Source organism: Austrofundulus limnaeus, unplaced genomic scaffold, assembly GCF_001266775.1.
Source record: "Austrofundulus limnaeus strain Quisiro unplaced genomic scaffold, Austrofundulus_limnaeus-1.0 Scaffold83, whole genome shotgun sequence".
NCBI classification, from domain to species: Eukaryota; Metazoa; Chordata; class Actinopteri; order Cyprinodontiformes; family Rivulidae; genus Austrofundulus; species Austrofundulus limnaeus.
The window spans coordinates 1,280,811-1,298,254 of NW_013952485.1; the positions used below are offsets into that span (position 1 = coordinate 1,280,811).

At 38.5% G+C, this 17,444-nt stretch overlaps 3 protein-coding genes across 3 annotated transcripts in view; 1 reads left to right on the forward strand and 2 right to left on the reverse strand.

The window, feature by feature from the left end:
- si:dkey-4e7.3 (inosine-uridine preferring nucleoside hydrolase) overlaps window positions 1-3,892 on the forward strand; it is a gene marked incomplete in the record, with an annotated part of 12,391 nt that extends 8,499 nt beyond the window's left edge. Inside the window, 5 exon segments of the mRNA XM_014011670.1 lie at window positions 779-937; window positions 1,113-1,292; window positions 1,607-1,718; window positions 3,114-3,250; window positions 3,336-3,892. Coding sequence (XP_013867124.1) covers window positions 779-937; window positions 1,113-1,292; window positions 1,607-1,718; window positions 3,114-3,250; window positions 3,336-3,686 — 939 coding nt within the window.
- On the reverse strand, window positions 3,890-5,675 carry coa5 (cytochrome C oxidase assembly factor 5). Its single transcript, XM_014011671.1, has 3 exons — window positions 5,441-5,675; window positions 4,590-4,673; window positions 3,890-4,257 (listed from the first exon to the last, which is right to left on the reverse strand). Exons 1-3 carry the CDS (start codon window positions 5,540-5,542, stop codon window positions 4,216-4,218), a joined length of 228 nt encoding a protein of 75 aa, XP_013867125.1. The 5' UTR covers window positions 5,543-5,675; the 3' UTR covers window positions 3,890-4,215.
- Window positions 5,676-5,859: 184 nt separating this feature from the next.
- Window positions 5,860-17,444, reverse strand: part of mgat4a (alpha-1,3-mannosyl-glycoprotein 4-beta-N-acetylglucosaminyltransferase A) — a 38,844-nt gene continuing 27,259 nt past the window's right edge. Inside the window, exons 4-16 of the mRNA XM_014011669.1 lie at window positions 15,023-15,156; window positions 14,892-14,938; window positions 14,685-14,798; window positions 13,669-13,744; window positions 11,324-11,438; window positions 10,280-10,410; window positions 10,083-10,190; window positions 9,912-9,986; window positions 9,719-9,837; window positions 8,837-8,915; window positions 8,416-8,476; window positions 8,149-8,261; window positions 5,860-8,053 (exon numbers count right to left, since the gene is read on the reverse strand). Of these exons, the coding sequence (XP_013867123.1) occupies window positions 8,027-8,053; window positions 8,149-8,261; window positions 8,416-8,476; window positions 8,837-8,915; window positions 9,719-9,837; window positions 9,912-9,986; window positions 10,083-10,190; window positions 10,280-10,410; window positions 11,324-11,438; window positions 13,669-13,744; window positions 14,685-14,798; window positions 14,892-14,938; window positions 15,023-15,156 (1,199 nt within the window). The 3' untranslated portion in view covers window positions 5,860-8,026. The remainder of the gene's footprint in view (window positions 8,054-8,148; window positions 8,262-8,415; window positions 8,477-8,836; window positions 8,916-9,718; window positions 9,838-9,911; window positions 9,987-10,082; window positions 10,191-10,279; window positions 10,411-11,323; window positions 11,439-13,668; window positions 13,745-14,684; window positions 14,799-14,891; window positions 14,939-15,022; window positions 15,157-17,444) is intronic.

Below are 17,444 nucleotides of genomic sequence, written 5' to 3' on the forward strand. Positions count from 1 at the left end.
TAGTTGAACGATGCACAGTGACTCCATCAGCAGCAAGATGATGTTGTAGGTCTTTGGTGCTGGTCTGTGGGTTGACTCTGACTGTTCTCAACATCCTTCGCTTCAGTTTATTAGAGATTTGTCTTGGTCTGCCACTTCGATCCTTGACTTGAACTGTGCCTGTGGTTTTCCATTTTCTCACAATGTTTCTCACAGTGGAGACTGAAAGCTGAAATCTCTGAAAGCTTTCTGTATCCTTCCTCTAAACCATGACTGTGAACAATATTTGTTTTCAGCTCATTTGAAAGTTGTTTTAGAGACTCCCATGCTGCCACTGTTCAGAGAAGATGCAAAGAGGAGAAAAACCTACAATTGCCTCCCTTAAATGCCCTTTCTCATAATTGGAGTCACCTGTGTATGRAGGTCAAGGGTCACTCAACATACCAAACCAAATTTAAGTTCCTATAATTGGTTCTATAAGTTTTGWAATCAATAAAATGGCAACAGTGCCCAAATTTATGCACCTGCCTAATTTTGTTTAACCAATTGTTGCACAATTTCTGTAAATCAAATAAAATTTCCCTTTTCAAATATCACTATGTTTRTCCCCTAAATGATATATTTAACTGATTTTATTTAATCCAAACAATCAATGATTTTTAAAGGTAAATCAGGAAAATTAACAAGGGTGCCCAAACTTTTTCATGACTGTATTTCTACAGATTAAACAGCTCCCCTGTTGTTTCTGGTGTGGGCGTTGTGCTCTGCAGGGTGCAGGATGAGTAAGAAACTGCTGGTGGACGTGGACTGCGGCGTGGACGATGCTCAGGCCATCATGTTGGCGCTGGCCRCTCCAAACGTGAAGCTTCTGGGAGTCACCTGCGTACACGGAAACACTGCAGTGGAGAATGTGTGCAAGAATGCTCTGCGGGTCCTGCAGGCCTGCGACCAGCTGGAGGTGAGTTACATGTGCCGCATCCTAAACACCTAGCAATAAGAGACCCAGAGGAGTTAAACAGCTGCTTCACATTCAGAGGTCAGCAACACAACATGCTCCAGGYTTCAAACATTTCCATTTATAGGTCAGAATGGGTTTATGTTCACATGTACTCCATTTCTTCATTTGGAACTAGATTCCAGTGTTTAAAGGTGCTGATAAGCCCATCCTTGGCAACACTCGCAGTGCGGGACACTTCCACGGTCAGGACGGTCTGGGAGATGCTCCTGACCCCAATGCTCCTGGTCTGGATCTGCTTCAGAAGGAGGACGCTGTGTCTGCTATAATCAGGATCGTTAACGAGAATCCAGGAGAGGTGAGAGATGGAGAAACAGCTGGGTTTAATTAAGAACCGCCTTCAAATAGATCAAAGGATTTAGAAATGATGCAAACAAGATGTATTTTGAAGTCTCAAAAATAAACTGTGGACCATTATTGCATACAAGTAGATTACATAGCTGCCTGCTGCTCCACTTGGGAATCTCACATGTGACGGGTCAAATGCAGAGCACAAATTTCACCATTGARCATGCATTGMTGACAAATGAAGCACCTTTACATTGTTTCACTGATTTTAAAACCAATAAATTAAGACGTGTCACAAATTTTAAGTCTGTGTATCTTTTCCAGGTGTCTCTGGTTGCCACAGCCCCTCTCACCAACCTGGCTTTAGCTGTGAGGATGGATCCATCTCTGCCCAGCAAACTGCGAGGGCTTTACATCATGGGAGGCAACACTGAGTGTGAGTGAARCACCGGCTTACTGTTGTTTGGTTTTAAAAGCAGACATCCAGTGAGTATAGAAATGATGTGGCTTTATTTTATTCAGCTGTAGAAAAAGAGAAAAGCAGTRAAGTTAAAACACCTGTTCAGAAACTCACACCTGTGCTTTTTAGAAACTGGATTTAGAACACAGAGGGAGAATTTGAAACATATTGTCCACGCGGTTTTATTTTTATAGTTCATATAACATTTTCCCCAGGTTTTTATTTTACACATATTTACTGAATTCAAGCAGCAGTCGAGGCAAAACTAATCTGAGTTATCACCTGCTCTGTTATTACCCATTTTAAACCTAAAAAAAAAAATTAAAAATTCTGCTGTAATTGCACATCTGTGTTTCTTGTCTGCATTGTGATACTTCACTTTACACTTAATAGTCTGTTGAGATTGTTTYGCACTGAAAACAGGCWATTCYTAATGTCGGATTCTGATAGTCTACTGTCTCTAAAACAAAACATATATCTTTTCTATTCTTGCACAATTCTTTATATTATATTTTTTATTATTAGTAGTCATATCATGGCTAGTCAGTGTTAATTTTGTTTTGTGTGCACTATCTATAGTTTGTAAAAAACTGTATTTATTCATTTATAATACTAAAAATTTAACCCTAAAAATCATCTATAAAGTAGGGGAGTAGTATTATACACGAGTTATTGATAATTAGATTTTTAATCCTTTTTAGCTCAAAAAATGATTGTATTATACTTGAGATCGTATTATACATGAATAAATATGGTAACTTCTGTGTGAACATCTGTACAGATGCTGCTGTGACATGAATTTCCCCTCAGCGGGACAATAAAGGCTATTTCTATTCTATTCTTTTCTTTTTCACCATGTTTTTGCATAAATCGTCTCTTCTTGYCCCCCTTCACATCTGTCTGTGGTTTTATGGAAGGCTACCCAATCAATGTTYTATTTTTCAGTATGGGCTTTCAAAGTGTAACTTCTGTGCTTCCTCAAGCTATTTATTCATTATGTGTTGACTTTAGACTGTAGTTTCAGGTAATTTTTTGTCAAATCTCTAGCAACAAACTAATGCCACTATGATAAATGCACAATTAAAGACCTAGCATTTCTTGAAGGTATTAAATAAGATTGAGATTWTAATTGTTGAGAAATGACACAATGWATCAAGTCRACTACAAAAGTTAATCAGTTATAGATGCACCTCTTATAATTAGCTCCTTTCTGAGAGTTTTATCAACATCAGTTCATGTTCCTGCTGCACTCTTTTAGACTTAGTTTAGCAGAGGTCACCTCGCGCTGTATTATTAGCACTTTAAAAAGTAGTCGTAAAAAAATTGGTTTAGTCTTGCTTTTTGAGGTGTTTTCTGATTCCTGTATTGCAGCTCGAGGAAACACCACAGTGTGTGGGGAGTTTAACTTCACTGCTGATCCAGAAGCTGCGTACATCGTGCTGAATGATTACCAGTGTCCCACCTACTTGGCCTGCTGGGAGTTTACCTGCTATAACAAGCTGCCCTGGGTAATACTCTTTACTTCCTACAAAGATTTCCTCCCCTTCCTTTACAATAAAAGCAGCGCTTGTGTTTTTTTTTTTCCTCCCCCAGGACTTCTGTGACGCCTGGTTGGCACAGGACAGCCATAAAGCTCGCTTCATGGCGCAGATCTTCCGCCACAGCATCGAGGCGTCTAAAACTGAACACTTTGAGAGAGAGTTCTTGGCCGGCAGCGGTCTTATTTCCTGTGACTCGTACGCCATGGCGGCTGCTGTGGACGACTCGTTCATCTTAGAAAGCGATCATTACCCAGTTAGCGTGGAGCTGACGGGCACTCACACCAGAGGAATGATGGTAGTGGACACTGTGGGGTTTCTGAAAAAAATTACTCACAAGGTTTTCATCATAAAGAAGGTGGATATGGAGAAGTTTAAGCAGATGATGATGGCTGCTTTAAAATAACCAGGCAGGAGTTTGTCATTTCTTTGGGATATTAGTATTTTTAGTGCTATAACGAATGTGCTGCTATAAAATTAGAATTAGACTCCTTATTGCACATTTACCTCAACTTTGTGATGACTCCATCATACACAACAAATAATCCACACCACTTCTTCCTTTCAGCTCTACCAACTGAGCCACAACTAATAAAATACAYTGAAAACTTAGACTTAATTTTTTTATTCAGGTGTTTGTTTCTTCATGCACCACACTCATTTATCTGGAATAACAAAAACAAATATGTCTCAAGCTCCAACCAATGAGAAGTTTGATCTGCATTTGCGATCCTATTGTGCATCAGACTTGCATCTTTTTTTTTGCATTTTGGTCTTTCGCTGCCGTTTTTTTCCACAGGTCCCTCAGATCGACAGTGCTGCACAGCTGCACTAGGACATCAGCAKCTGTTTTGATTTTAACCCCCACTAGTTTTTACAGACGCTAAACTGGTTTCCATTAAACACAGGAGCTGCATCAGCAGTTAGCTGGTTCCTCAGTATCCTTTCCTCCCTCTGAACCTTGACCTCGCATCCATCTGCAGACAGAAGACCAACACTGATCAGCGTTTTGCATCATGTAAGAAAATTTAGTCAGTTTGGAAAAAAATTGTACATAAGTCATTTTCTTCACTGTTTCTGATAAATGGTTTTAGTGGGTGTTGGTTATTTTGTGCTTAAAGTAATTTAAGTATATTACTATAATATACTGGCTCAATATGGCTAGGGTTTGGCCTAAGATTACTGGGTAAGGACAAGGATGCAAGTCCATGGGTAAAAATGGTAACGCCTGTTTATGAGATGCTGTACAAAAAGCTGATTTTAACCCACACTTCGGTGCACAGTGGCAAAGCCATTATTACAGACTTACCATTGATCTCTTGCATTCAAAGAATGTTGTTTGCAGGGCTTTGCAGTGGCCTTCCTTCAGGCACTCGCTGGGCTTCTTTCCCTCCTAATACATTGAGAAATCGCTGTGAATACATTGGGCCCTTCTTGTTTAGATACAATGTCTTATAATATTGAAAACAGCCAAGCAACAGTCTAATCTGAACAAAAAGTCTTAATTTTGAAAACAATAAAAAGGTGTTTATTAAACTCACATTTCTTGTGCATGTTACCTTAATTTTCAACTTATATTTATTTTTAAATGCCTTACATTATCAAAAGGTTTGTTTTAAAGTAAAAATTAAATTTTAACCTCATGTCAAGGAACTATTTGTTTTTTCCCCATCACTTCTAGAGAAATTAAAAAGCAACTTTTGTGAAATATGTTGCTCTATCAGTTTATTACTACTAAAAATGCAACAAAATGTAATCAAATTCCCCCGCATGCGTATTATTTTATTAGAATGAAAACAATTTTAAGCATATTTTTTGATTATTCAGAATAATTATTCAGAGGTGACCTAGCAAAAACTGAAGCCTTTTTGAGAACAGTGTGGTAAAACAAATACAAGTTAAAGCTGAAATAAACTGTGGCCCATTAAGTCCTCAAAAACAAAAAAGCTCTGAAATCGGACTAATAAAATCGACAGTAAAATTGACCATTTTTTGAACGAAGTCTGGGGTGACTAGCACCCGCGACCACAGCTTTTTGAAATGCCAGTAGTTTTACGTATTTTAAATTTCTTTGTTTCACATGTCTGTCTTCCAATAAACATAAAAAAAGTCTGTACCATAACTATTTATGTAATTTATTTCGTCAGTGTCCTGGCTTACCTTCACAACGCAGTCATGTTCAAGGAGACAATCCTTAAAGTCCTCTCTGATGCCAGCGCATGCTCTTTCGTCCACCTCTTTACCTTCGTAATATTTCGGCATAATTCAGAATTTACCTCAACACCAAAATATCTTCACTTGTTGTCACAAAACTGCTAAAATCAGTTAGTGAACAGCGATGGCATAAATGTTGTGGAAAACCATCCGCCATTAAAATTATGAAATGGCATGATGGGAAACCRGAAATACAGATGCATGCTGGGAGCAATTGTAGTTTTTTCCCTCTTTAAAACGTTCATGAGCGCCCTGATGATGTTTAAAACAAGTTTGTTACTTCCACGATGTCAAATCAAAACTAAATTGTAATAAAATCTTAAAATGCAGATGAGATGCAAATAAAATAAAATCACAACACAAAATGAGAGTTAATTCTACCACTTTTACTCATTTATTTCAAATATGATCATGAAAAAACAATGCAAAACCCCACCAGAATCAGGCAAACACATGAACACGATGAAGGCACGTGAACTGATGGGTAATGGGAACTATTGAGTAGATGTCTTAACCCGTTTCTTGTCCTTACACTCATTCTTTTACCATTTCTATCTCGATGCAGGAAACGAGTAAGGAACTATTTCAAAGTAACTTATATTGTCATTTACACCTTTCTTCTTCAAATTAAAAATAAATGAAGGATCACAGACTGAAATGATTACAGCTCAGACTGTAAAACTTTTACAATCTATGGTACAGATTTAGAGCAGCTGGTTGATCAACAGCAAAGGAACATAATTTGACCAGAACAGTGAAGTGTTAAATAAATTACGTACATGCTAAAAAGCATCATAARCAAGAATTGAGCAATTTCAGACCATTTCTACCAAAAGGCACTTCACTAACCCTTTAAAAAAACATGTAAACTGTTACAGAAAGATTCACTAACAAATATTCTTCACTCAGATTAATGGCCACATACATCAAAACGTGTCAAGTGGGGGGAAAAGATACAAAAAGATAATTGTTGTAGTATACACATATTGTATATATATGTACATTCAGTGGTGCACTCTAATGATCAGTAGTCATAAAGTTCTGTACATTCAAAGAAACTAAAATGGACAAATGAACTGCAGAGGATTCATATGACTTTTTCTGAAGGTGGAAAGTGAGGTACAAAAGACAACTGATGTGATCTTAAAAAAAAAACAGTGCAAACATTGTTGTTAGATAGTGAACCAGTTAAATCAACTTGTTCACTATTTTCATTCAGCATTACAAATGTTTTTCTTGGCATCCAATCCTACTCTGAACGGTTTCTCAAATATTAGTATTTCCAGCAATGTGTGGGGAAAACTGAGTTGGAACAAATTTAAATGATACTGTGGGGGCGACTTTCCAGAGAACTGAATATAAGGCACATTTTTTCCCCATTTAACTCACATTTACAACTACTTCAACATCATCTGTTAACTTTTCCTCTAGTTTAAATATCAGGCAACAAAAAGTGATGTTTTAGTGAAAAACCTTCCAAGCAGTTGTTGCCACCAACACATTTATAAGTAGCAATTGAGAATCAAAAAAGTACATAAAAACACAAACTGAACTACCATAAACATCTCTTAGAATAAAAATATATTTACCTCTTGTACAAATTAAAGATTTATTTCAAATAAATTAAGTCATCTTTCATAGATCGTCAGTCATGGTTGTAATAATATTCCGTTATAACAATATATTTCTTCAAGAAAAGCTTGCCAAGGCGATCCCCGATTGATTGGCTATAAATAGACACTGAGGTCATACACAGCCTGTCAGACAAGAGGAAACAAAAGGATGTCATGGTACAGATTTTCTCTGTGGTAGTTTACCACTCAGCTGCTTTAAGGTCAAATGTCAGCAGGATGGATTTTTGATCAATGTTTCAAGACAAGTATAGTATTTGAAAATGAGGACAAACGTCTTTTGTTTGGGTTTGTTGTTGATCTACAGAAACATGTTTAGATCGCCACCTTTTCTGCTGAGAACAGAGAGCAACTGGCCATTAGTGACGACAACATTTTCGATCATCACCGGGTTTGCTGAGGCCCCAGAGACAGTGCAATGCCCCAGCTCGCCCAAGTGTGGCAGCATTGAGTAAAAAGGAAAGGGATTTGGCAGCATCTACACCACTGGCCAGGTGACTGGTTCTCTCCAACCTTTTGTTTTTGTTTTTTTTTCATCCAGGAATCTTTCTGATTGCTTTCAAAGCTGCTGAACAGCAGAGTTTCAAGCAGATGTCCTTACATCCTTTGCTGCTGTTAGCAGACAGTAGTATTAACATTCTCACAAACTGATGAAATGCACAACGAGGAGGAAGTGATGGAAAAAGAAAAGGGGGGGGATAATGACATATAAAACAAAATACATCAGGACTGAAAAGAAAACATTGGACAGAGAGGTGGCGATTCTTAGACAAGCTAGGACGAGCAACTCGAAGCTCTAATAGCTTCACTGCTGGTTGCTAGGTGCCAGAGACCCTGCTTAAGCAGTCTGGGAGATTCTGGCCCTCCAGGGGCCACGACTCATGTAGCTCGTCCAGAGAAGTCAGCCAGATATTCTCTTTATATGTATCTGCAAGGAGAGAGAGAAAAAGAGCACATGATGTGTCATTAGATGAAAATGAAGAGGAAGGAAGCATTTTAGAGGTAATTATATTTGTCACCCACTTCACTGAGGATGGCCCAGACAGCAGAGTCTTTGAGAACTGAAAGACGGAGTGCCAAGACGGGGTTAAAGGATGGATCTACGGTTCCTTCTGCAACACCTTTTTCAAAATGACCTGAGTGTTCAAAAAGGCATATGAATTTAAAAAAAAGGAATCAAAAAAGTGATTAGATTTCTACAAAATCCACTGAATAAATATCTGAAAACACTGATGATGATGATGTTCTCATAAACTCATGTAGCACCAGAATCCTATCAGGAACACTTACCAATCCTGTAAAAGCGATCTTCAGTTCGCTTGTACTTGTCTTTGTTCTGCAGTGCGCTTTCCTGATAACAGAAGAATAAAGCGTGAGACACAAATTCAGATCTTGGGATAATTTTCTTAAAAATCTAAACAGCACCCAAACAGGTGTGAACAACAGTTCTTAACGCTGAGTGTGGACTGCAGTGTCAGAACGYATCGGTGCTAGCAGAGCCAGTGATTCTGTCATGGTCGCACTCCTGCCAAAAATCAATACACTACGTCCAGAATGCAGCCACTCCATGTAATCTAATATGAGCTTTTTGCACACCTCACAAAAGAAGAGGCAGACCGCCTGTGTGTGTGTGTGTATGTGTGTGTGTGTGTGTGTGTGTGTGTGTGTGTGTGTGTATGTGTGTGTGTCAGTTTGGGAGGGGGTTTCCTACCGAGGCAGCCAGTATTTCCACGGTGGTGTTCTCGATCCTGTCTCCTGGGTGCTCCTGGTTTCCGCTGCGGAACAAGAACCTGCCAATCAAATCAAGTCCTAGATTTAATACTCTCATCCTTGCACTTTTTGTCAAGTAGTAGCTTCAAAACTGCAGACATTAGGTTTGATCATGCTTAACTAATGAAACTTAATCTGAGCATGCAAAAAAATGGACACCTTTAAGTCTTGGAGTTTATATGTCAGATTGAAATGCTTGTGTTTCAAGTCAAAGCTACATTTTCTCCTGTGACATAGAATCTGACATTCCTGCATTTTCATTCATCTCACTCAAACATCCCTGCAGATCTCAAAGAAACCAAAGGTAGGATTGGAATATACAAATCACAAAGAGTGGCATTAATTTAAAATAAAGGCTGTTTCCCCTTTATTACAAATTAATCTTTGAGTTGGTTTCAATTTATTTTTAAGCAAAAGATCAGAAAAGTAGCCTTAAGAATAAAATGTCACAAAAACAAAGGTGCTGATTACAAATCAAGCTAAGCAGATTTAATAACCCTGTTTCACGTTGTCTAAATATGAAGAAAGAGGTTAGGTTTGCCCTGCTTTCAGTCTGGTTTTAACCTCACTTCATATTTCATCTTTTTTTTTCCTCTCGACCCCATCACAGGAAAAGAAGCTGAAAACCCTGAATTGAAAGCGCTCTCATTAACTCGCCATGATCCACWGAGACACCCACCAGGCAAACACACATTCTCTGTAACACTAGACCTCAATCAGTGAAGGACATGGAGTTAAAATAGGTGAAAAGTGTGTGTGTGTGTGTGTAGTGGGCTATAAAATATTTCAGTGTAAAGACAAGGTGAAAATATTTCACATCTACCTCTCTATACTAACAGGTCTGTCAAATTTAAAGAGGATGTAGTCTCCAGCAGTAGGTGTGATGGCCCAGAAGAAATCTTCACCGAGGTACGTCTTCTCTAACGTGTGACCCTGATACACCTGAAGGGCAGAAGATAMGTTTACTTTTATTCACTCGTTTTAATGGCTCTCTTCTCATTACACAACAGCGTTACCTTCATTGAAGTGGAGACCTCTGCAGGAGGGTTAACATGGATCTTATGAAGCAGCGGCTTCAGGAAGTCTTTGTCCTACAGCAACACAAAAAGAGGAAACCATGGGTTTCTCTACAGGAAAGAGCTTCAACAGACTCTGAACATAAACAACGGCCAGGAGGCGGGTCTCACTGTGAGTTTCTGAATCTTTCCAGCAAGAGAAGAATGGAGTCCAACATGCTGAAACAGTGAGGGTCTGAAACGCACGCGCAGGCTGGATTTCTGACGCTCACAGTGTTTCTGAGAGGAACAAAAAGCAAAACAGCAAATATTAATAACGTATATCCTAAAACTGCAAATGTTACTTGTTCAGTAATATCAGTTCATACCGCATCTTTCTCAGGGTTGCAGACTTTGACCCAAAGAATGTGATCCAGCAGCCAGTCAATAGGCTTCTCTTTGTAGAACATAAAAATAAACTCAACAATCAGATTTAGGTCAGGAGCCTGAAACATTTTTCCTGTAAGAGAAGAAAATTAATTTGTAAATTCATCGTTCACATCAGTTAAAAGATATAAGACCAGTGAAAAATAAAAAGAACTCAAGCAAAAGAAAGTCGTGTTTTGAGGTAGAAGATATGAGCTCTTTCTTATTCCCACATTTTTTTCAACCGAAACATTTTCCTTTATTTGTGGTTAAATCTTTGATTATCAGTTTTTGCAAATAAATATGTTTATTAACTTGCTCTATTGTTATTAAAAAACACAACCCTATTCTGTTGAATGAAAACTCTTTGGATGCAGCAGATGTGTGTAAACTATTGGGAAGACAAAGTTCATTATCTGCAATAAAAGCTTAAAGCTTAAATCTCTGTTTTTCATTTTGTACCAAAAGGTTTAAAAAATGTAAACGTTTTAGTGGATGTTGTTAATTATGCCAGTTCCTTCAAATAAATCAATGCTTATTTATTTTTAAAGGGATTAWTACTATAATTCYTAACATGTTGGAGAATAAAACAAAGTTCTAAAATCAAATATTCTTTAGTTCACAATGTGTAGGGATTGATGTATGCTGAACTCTGCTCTTTTCCCTGCCATTTCAGTACGATTTATTTCTATTTCATTTCATTTATTGTTTATTTATATAGGGACAAACGTTAAGTGTTAACAAATACCGTACACTAAAACATTTATAGACTAAGCTAACTTGGAACGCAGTCCCTAGATGGGCTTAATATTAGCAACATAAAAATAAATGGTGAAGTTCAATAAAACTGACATGAATCGTTCATAAATGGTGGTTATAAATGCAACCACCTCATTTAGAATAAAGTTGATTATAYGATTCCCTTACTACAAAGTTTTTGGTTGCATTTGTGACCTGCTGGCTGTATACAGCTTGCTTTGGTTTGGTAAATAATTGAAGGTTTGTACCGATGAAGCCAAGCTGTGAGAACTCCAGGATCATCCAGTCTTCTGATGAGAGCTGCAGGGCAAAGTTCTTCATGGTGGCAAAGTAGTTGGGTTTGGCCACGATGTCGTCCTCCAGCTGCAAGAAGAGATACACAGATTAACCAAAACAAAACACAGAAATAGGATGTGGTTGTAGGGGGAGAATTAAAGGGGAGACTGCTCTACACTCACACAGGACGTTCTCGGAGTTGAGCTAATAAACACTAACCTAGAACAGCAGCTGACACTAAAAATTATTTATGTATCACACACCTCTTCCCTCCTCATGAGAGCAGGTAATAGAAATCACATGCTTGATGAACAGGACAGGAAAAGAAAACATTAACGCAGTAAACACTTAACTGTGAATAAAATCAACAACAAGGTGTTTGTTAAAAACCAAAGAGATGCAGAAAAAAAACACTTCAATAAGTTAACTGTTGCAGTCTGAAAAGGCAACAGTTGATTAACAAATAAGAACAGCAACATGATGCATTGTTCTTACTATAAATCATGCCACAAACTTGAATAAAGMAAAGCTTTAAAGTCAGCAGGTTTGTGACAACAACACTCTTTTGAAGATACACCCAGACAAGTTATAATGGAAACTAAAATATGCATTATTTTGTTCAACACAATTTTGATTTAGCCGTGAGATGTTGATTAATTTTAGCTATAGCTAGCCTTTASAGCTACTGTAGGTTTAAAGACAGTAATTTTCTGAACTATTTAAACATTATTACTCTTTTTTTTTTACCAGATTGGGTAAGGAAGTCAGTAGCTCACCAAAAAATGAAGCTCACAAAAAGTGTGTGCAGACAAGTTCTATTAATGATTGTGTTCACTATAAAGTTCTGCTGCTATGGGTTTAGACTACTGGAGGACAAACAGACCACATTTCCTCACTCTGCTGCTGTTTTGAGTCATTCTCCTCTACATGTTTGTTGTTGTAATTACTTCTATCCAGCGGTGGACACTAGTCCCCTAAAGCACTATATCGTGCAGACCGAAATGTCTTATTTGCACTTTAGGGGTTTTACTACATTTTTTGAAMTGTGTGCAGATTTGCACTTTCTAAATAAAAAAAAAAATCAGTAGCGCTAAATAAATTATTTCATTGATCGTCATTATCTTTAACAGTGAAGGGAGAAAGCCGTCTCAAGTACGGATGCCACAAACTATTATTTTTATAGTCGATTAATCACCGATTATTTTTTTTCGATTAGTCGACTAATCGGATCATATGTTGATTGAATATAAAACATACAGCTTATCGTGCCAGAATGCAGCTGCTATTATATAACCATCGTTAGATTTTAGCTATATGCTAATAAAAATAATTGCTGTGGAAGGCAAGTTCTGCCTTACAGATATTGCACAGGTTTCTCTTTCATTTTCTTAAAATGATCCCACACTTTTGAGCCCCGTTGCTGGGTAGCCATGATACCAGAGCCTGTCTGTATAATGTCTTGTGACGTCCACGGCCTACACTGGTTACTACTACTGTGCATGTGTGTCAAGRACAGAAAGGCAGATGTGGCAGTGGAAGGTGTCAAAGCAGTTTGGAGAGAAAAACAAAGTAAAGAACAAAAAACGACTAATTGATTATTAAATTAGTCATCGACTATTTTAATAATCGATTAGTCGTGGACTAATCGACTAATCGTGGCAGCCTTAGTCTCAGGTATATACAATGCAGACTCATTGTAACAGTGCCCCCTCAGAAAACAGTTTGTACTCAGAGGCTACAAACTCTGGCTGACTCTGCTTCTGGATCACGGTTTTCATTTAAGAGACAATTCCCACAATTCTTTGGGTTTACGTTGCAGGAAGCAATTAGAGCGACATCACTGGGCRACACTCCCAGCCCTTCTCCACCTTTGCAATCTGTTGTAGTTCTGATTGGTTCGGCTGAATGTGTCTCCAGGTTCTAACCACASAGTTTGTGTCTCCTCTCCGATAGGTCCAGGTTGAAGCGGTTTAAGCGATTTGTTGCCCACCACTGCTTCTATCAATAATTTCTTTGTCTCTCTTCCAGAGGAACTGGACCAGTTTCTCTGTYTCTTTWCTGTCCTCTCAAACGCAGCCAGTTGGGGCAGACGGCTGCCCATCCTGAGTCTGGTTCTGCTGGAGGTTTCTTCCTGTTAAAAGGGAGWTTTTCTTTTCCACTGTTGCCAATGTGCTGCTCAAGTGACTGTGATGATGTGAAGATTCAACGCAACCAGCTGGTTTCCTTAGATTGCTTGTTTTTTCAGTTGTACAGTGCTCTGAGATGACATTTGTTGTGACTTGACGCTAAATAAACGGAATTCAACTGAACAACATACCTGAACGTAATAAACCCCTTTGCTCACGGCGTACATCATGAGAAAGGAATAATCCAAATTCTGCTTTGTTCGCCATCTAAAACAAAAGAAAAAAAAAGGCTTTCATGAACACACAAAATAAAACACAATGTGATTAAAAGGATATTATATCTGTTCATCAGACCAACTGCCTGACATGCAGAAAGAAAAGCCGAACTCTCAGGTATGTACACGAAGCTGCAACAGCAGGCTTGGCTTGAATAATTTATAGACCACAGCTGTCACATTAATTGTTTGATCCAAATGATGTAGCGGTCCCACTGAAAGCTTGTTCACAGATGACTGCAGGTGCTCCTGTGTGGGAGCTGGCACGGAGATATTTCTGTCTACACGTGCTGCGTCACTAATGCAGACACACATACTTCTAACACACTGCTAAAGGCGCAGTAATTAATGGATGAATGCTACCTTACTGAGACTCAGCCAGGTGGTTGAACATTGCTGCTGATTTAGCAGCGAGAAACCGTCACAGGTCTTTTTGTTCCYTTTTCAACTCATTTGAATGCGTGTGTATGTGACAGCCATGTTGAACGAGATTCTAAGGGGTCAGGCTTTTGCTAGGAACAGGCGAGCTCTCAAACACCCACAACTAAACAGTGCAGCGCCCCTGAAGGCTATTATCTGAGCACATACTGTAAAAGCCTCCACTGCACCATAAATAGATTTCTAATGAACTATAAAGAGAAGATAAGCTAAGAGGATCAAACTGAGCATAGAAGCGGCAATGGAGAGTGCTGCTGCTGATGACCTTGATCTGACTTTGACAAACGCCTGTGGAATACTAAACGCCCAGTAAACCTACCTAAAAGCCCTCACATGTTCTCCATCCTTTCTTCCTCCCATTCCCCTGACTCACTGACTCATCCTTCTGCTTTTTCTGCAATGCTCATTGGAGCTCTAAAACATCACACACTACCACAGATACAGTATAAGCAAATTAGTTGGCAACCAACAAGTTGAGCTTTTTTTCCCTTTACCTGACTCTTTCTTTTGAGTCTCCAAACGTCTCTTTGAGGTTGGTTAGATCGGGRTAATAGGCAGCTGGTGGAGAAATGACTTCCAACAATCCAGAGTTYAACTCAGTGGAAAACCTAATAGGTTAAAGAAGAATGAGACATGAAGCTTCCTATAGGTTCAAATATTAGTTGTTGAGCTTAGAAGTGTTTGTTGAGACATAAACTCACTCTTTCTCGAGGTCAGCAACCACACTGTGAACATAGTCCACGTCAGTCTGCAAAGATTGTACCATGCAACATCATGTTTTCATTTTTCTATGCRTGCATTTAATATGAAAAAGGCATATTTAAAGTCTCACCTCCCCAACAAACACTATGATGACACAGTCGAGTTTCTCCTCTGGTGAGAGCTTGTCTATTAGCGAACGCAGCGTCTCTGACAGATAGGACTTCACTTTCCGCTTCACTGTGGGGATCCCCATCACCATGGTAACTGGGGACAAGATGCATACAGTGTGAGGTGAGGAACAAGAAGGGTACAAAGGGGGAGCAGCTCAACTATAAACAGGTGGGCCCAAAAATAAATAATCTTTGCTGTGAGTCAACAACAGATTATGTTGGCCTAAATCCATGAGAACAGGAATTCATGCCTGGACTGACAGATGGCAGTGGGCAGAATGAGTTTGTTATGTATCTGCAAAACCACCCTCTGTGTTGATTAACAAAATATCTTTTTACAATAATTATTAGGTAATTTAGTTATTTAGGTGAAACTAAGCTACCTAAAACAACATGCAAATGACAAACAGCTAATGTATTCTCTTTAAGATGACATTTCAGTCCCTAGAATCCAATCCTGCAGGACAGTTTGCATGTTTTACAGGAAAAACAAAGTTTTTCCTGTTAGAATGTAAACAGGGTAAAGTGCTGCTAGGAATTCTAAGAAACCTGAAATGTGCTGTCCAGGTTTCACAAGAAAGACAATGCCACACAAAAGCCTTTACAACAGGGCTATTGAACTAAATAGCTCCGGGGGCCACAGTTATTGCAGGTCAACAGCTGAGGGGCCGAACATCCAGCAATTAAAGTTATTATGTAAATGAACCAAGTATTACAAAGATCTGTTACCTTTGAATTAGTTTATTTTTCTGCATTTAATCATGAATACAACATACAGAACCCTATAAAAGTAGTGATAATTAAACATTATCAAAAACAAAAATAAAACATTTTGCCTCCTATTTGACAAATAATATTTTGACATCTCTGACTTGCCAAATTTGCAAACCAATTTTATTTTCACTTTCATCATTTTATCTTCAACTGCTTGTAGTTTTAACTGTCTTGAGGTTTTCTAGAAATGGTTTTTACCAGCCACGATTCTCACTTTTTCTGTAGACAAACATGTCTATGTTAAACTAAAAGAACTTAGAGTAATTAAAGTAGAAAACTTAAGAGATGAATGAACCAACTGGCGGGCCGAACTTGGGTTACTCGCGGGCCGAATGTGGCCCGCGGGCTGCCAGTTGAATGGTCCTGCTTTACAACATATTAAAAAGAAACTTATTTGATGTGAGCACTCTGCCTTCAAAACAGCCTCACTTCTTATAGGTACACTTGCACCAAGTTTGAGATCTTGTAGGAATATAGTCAGGTAATATGATTTACTAGTTATAACAAGCAGGTGTTAATGATCACTTCATGTGTAGGTGGAAACAAAGACTGGAACAGAAAGAACTGTATAAGTCTTTAAACCGGGTGAGAAGCAGTAAAACTCTAAATAATGCTATTAACGAGGGGTTGTTTTTAAACCTAATTTATTTTGTCCAACTTTGTTTTTATTGGAATTTTAAAAGAATTAAAGAAACAAAAACAAATTGTATCTTTGCTACAAACTGCAAGTAATAAAAGTCTTATGATCCAATTTAGCATCGTCAATTTGCCAAATTCTGTTATGTGTCAACACAACTGGTTTATCTCGAGTTTAGCTGTTCTGTTGAGGCTGAATGATTTATAGATCAAACTAAAGTGGCCCCAACAAACAAACAACAAAAGACCTTCCTCTAAAAATGGTCAGGTAATGAACTGAAAAAGACATTGAAGGAAAAATCTGAAAGACTTTCAAAAAACAGCCTGAAAATCTATCGATCAAAAACACTTAAGATAACCCAACTGTCTGCATCCTTGGAAACAAAACGTAAAGAAATAAGAAATGTCTATTTTTATTTTACACCATTTTTCCACACCTGCGTTAACATTGGCACAGTACTGTATATATATAGAAAGAAGATGAAGTGAGTGTGATTGTGTGTGCAAGAGTGTGTATGTGGACTTAGTTGTGGTGGGAACATGCTGACAGAGCTGATGCTGAGACACAAAAGGCGAGGTGGAAAAAAAAGACAAAATGAAACAAAGTTGAGGTGCTGATTGAGTGAAGTGAGGAGGGGTACAATCCTCCAGAGCGATCTGTGCAGCGTGGAGAATCTGTCCTAGTTCTGCTTTGTGTTTTTCACACTGAGCGCCATGTTGTATGGTGACAMCCACCACCACCAAGAAAGTAGGTCGAGGATGAAAGGAGAATGTGGGAGAATGGAAACGACAGAGTGACAGTGTAAGGAAGACTGACAGACAATGAATGAGGGATAATGCATGCATGTGCAGCAGGACTGACTCCAGGACTCCACCTCCCCTTGTTCCCTGATCAGCTTGTCCGTTCCACTCTGCTACCCTTTCATCTCCTTTGGTGGAGAAAAAGTTTGTGCACTTCTGTCACATCAAAGC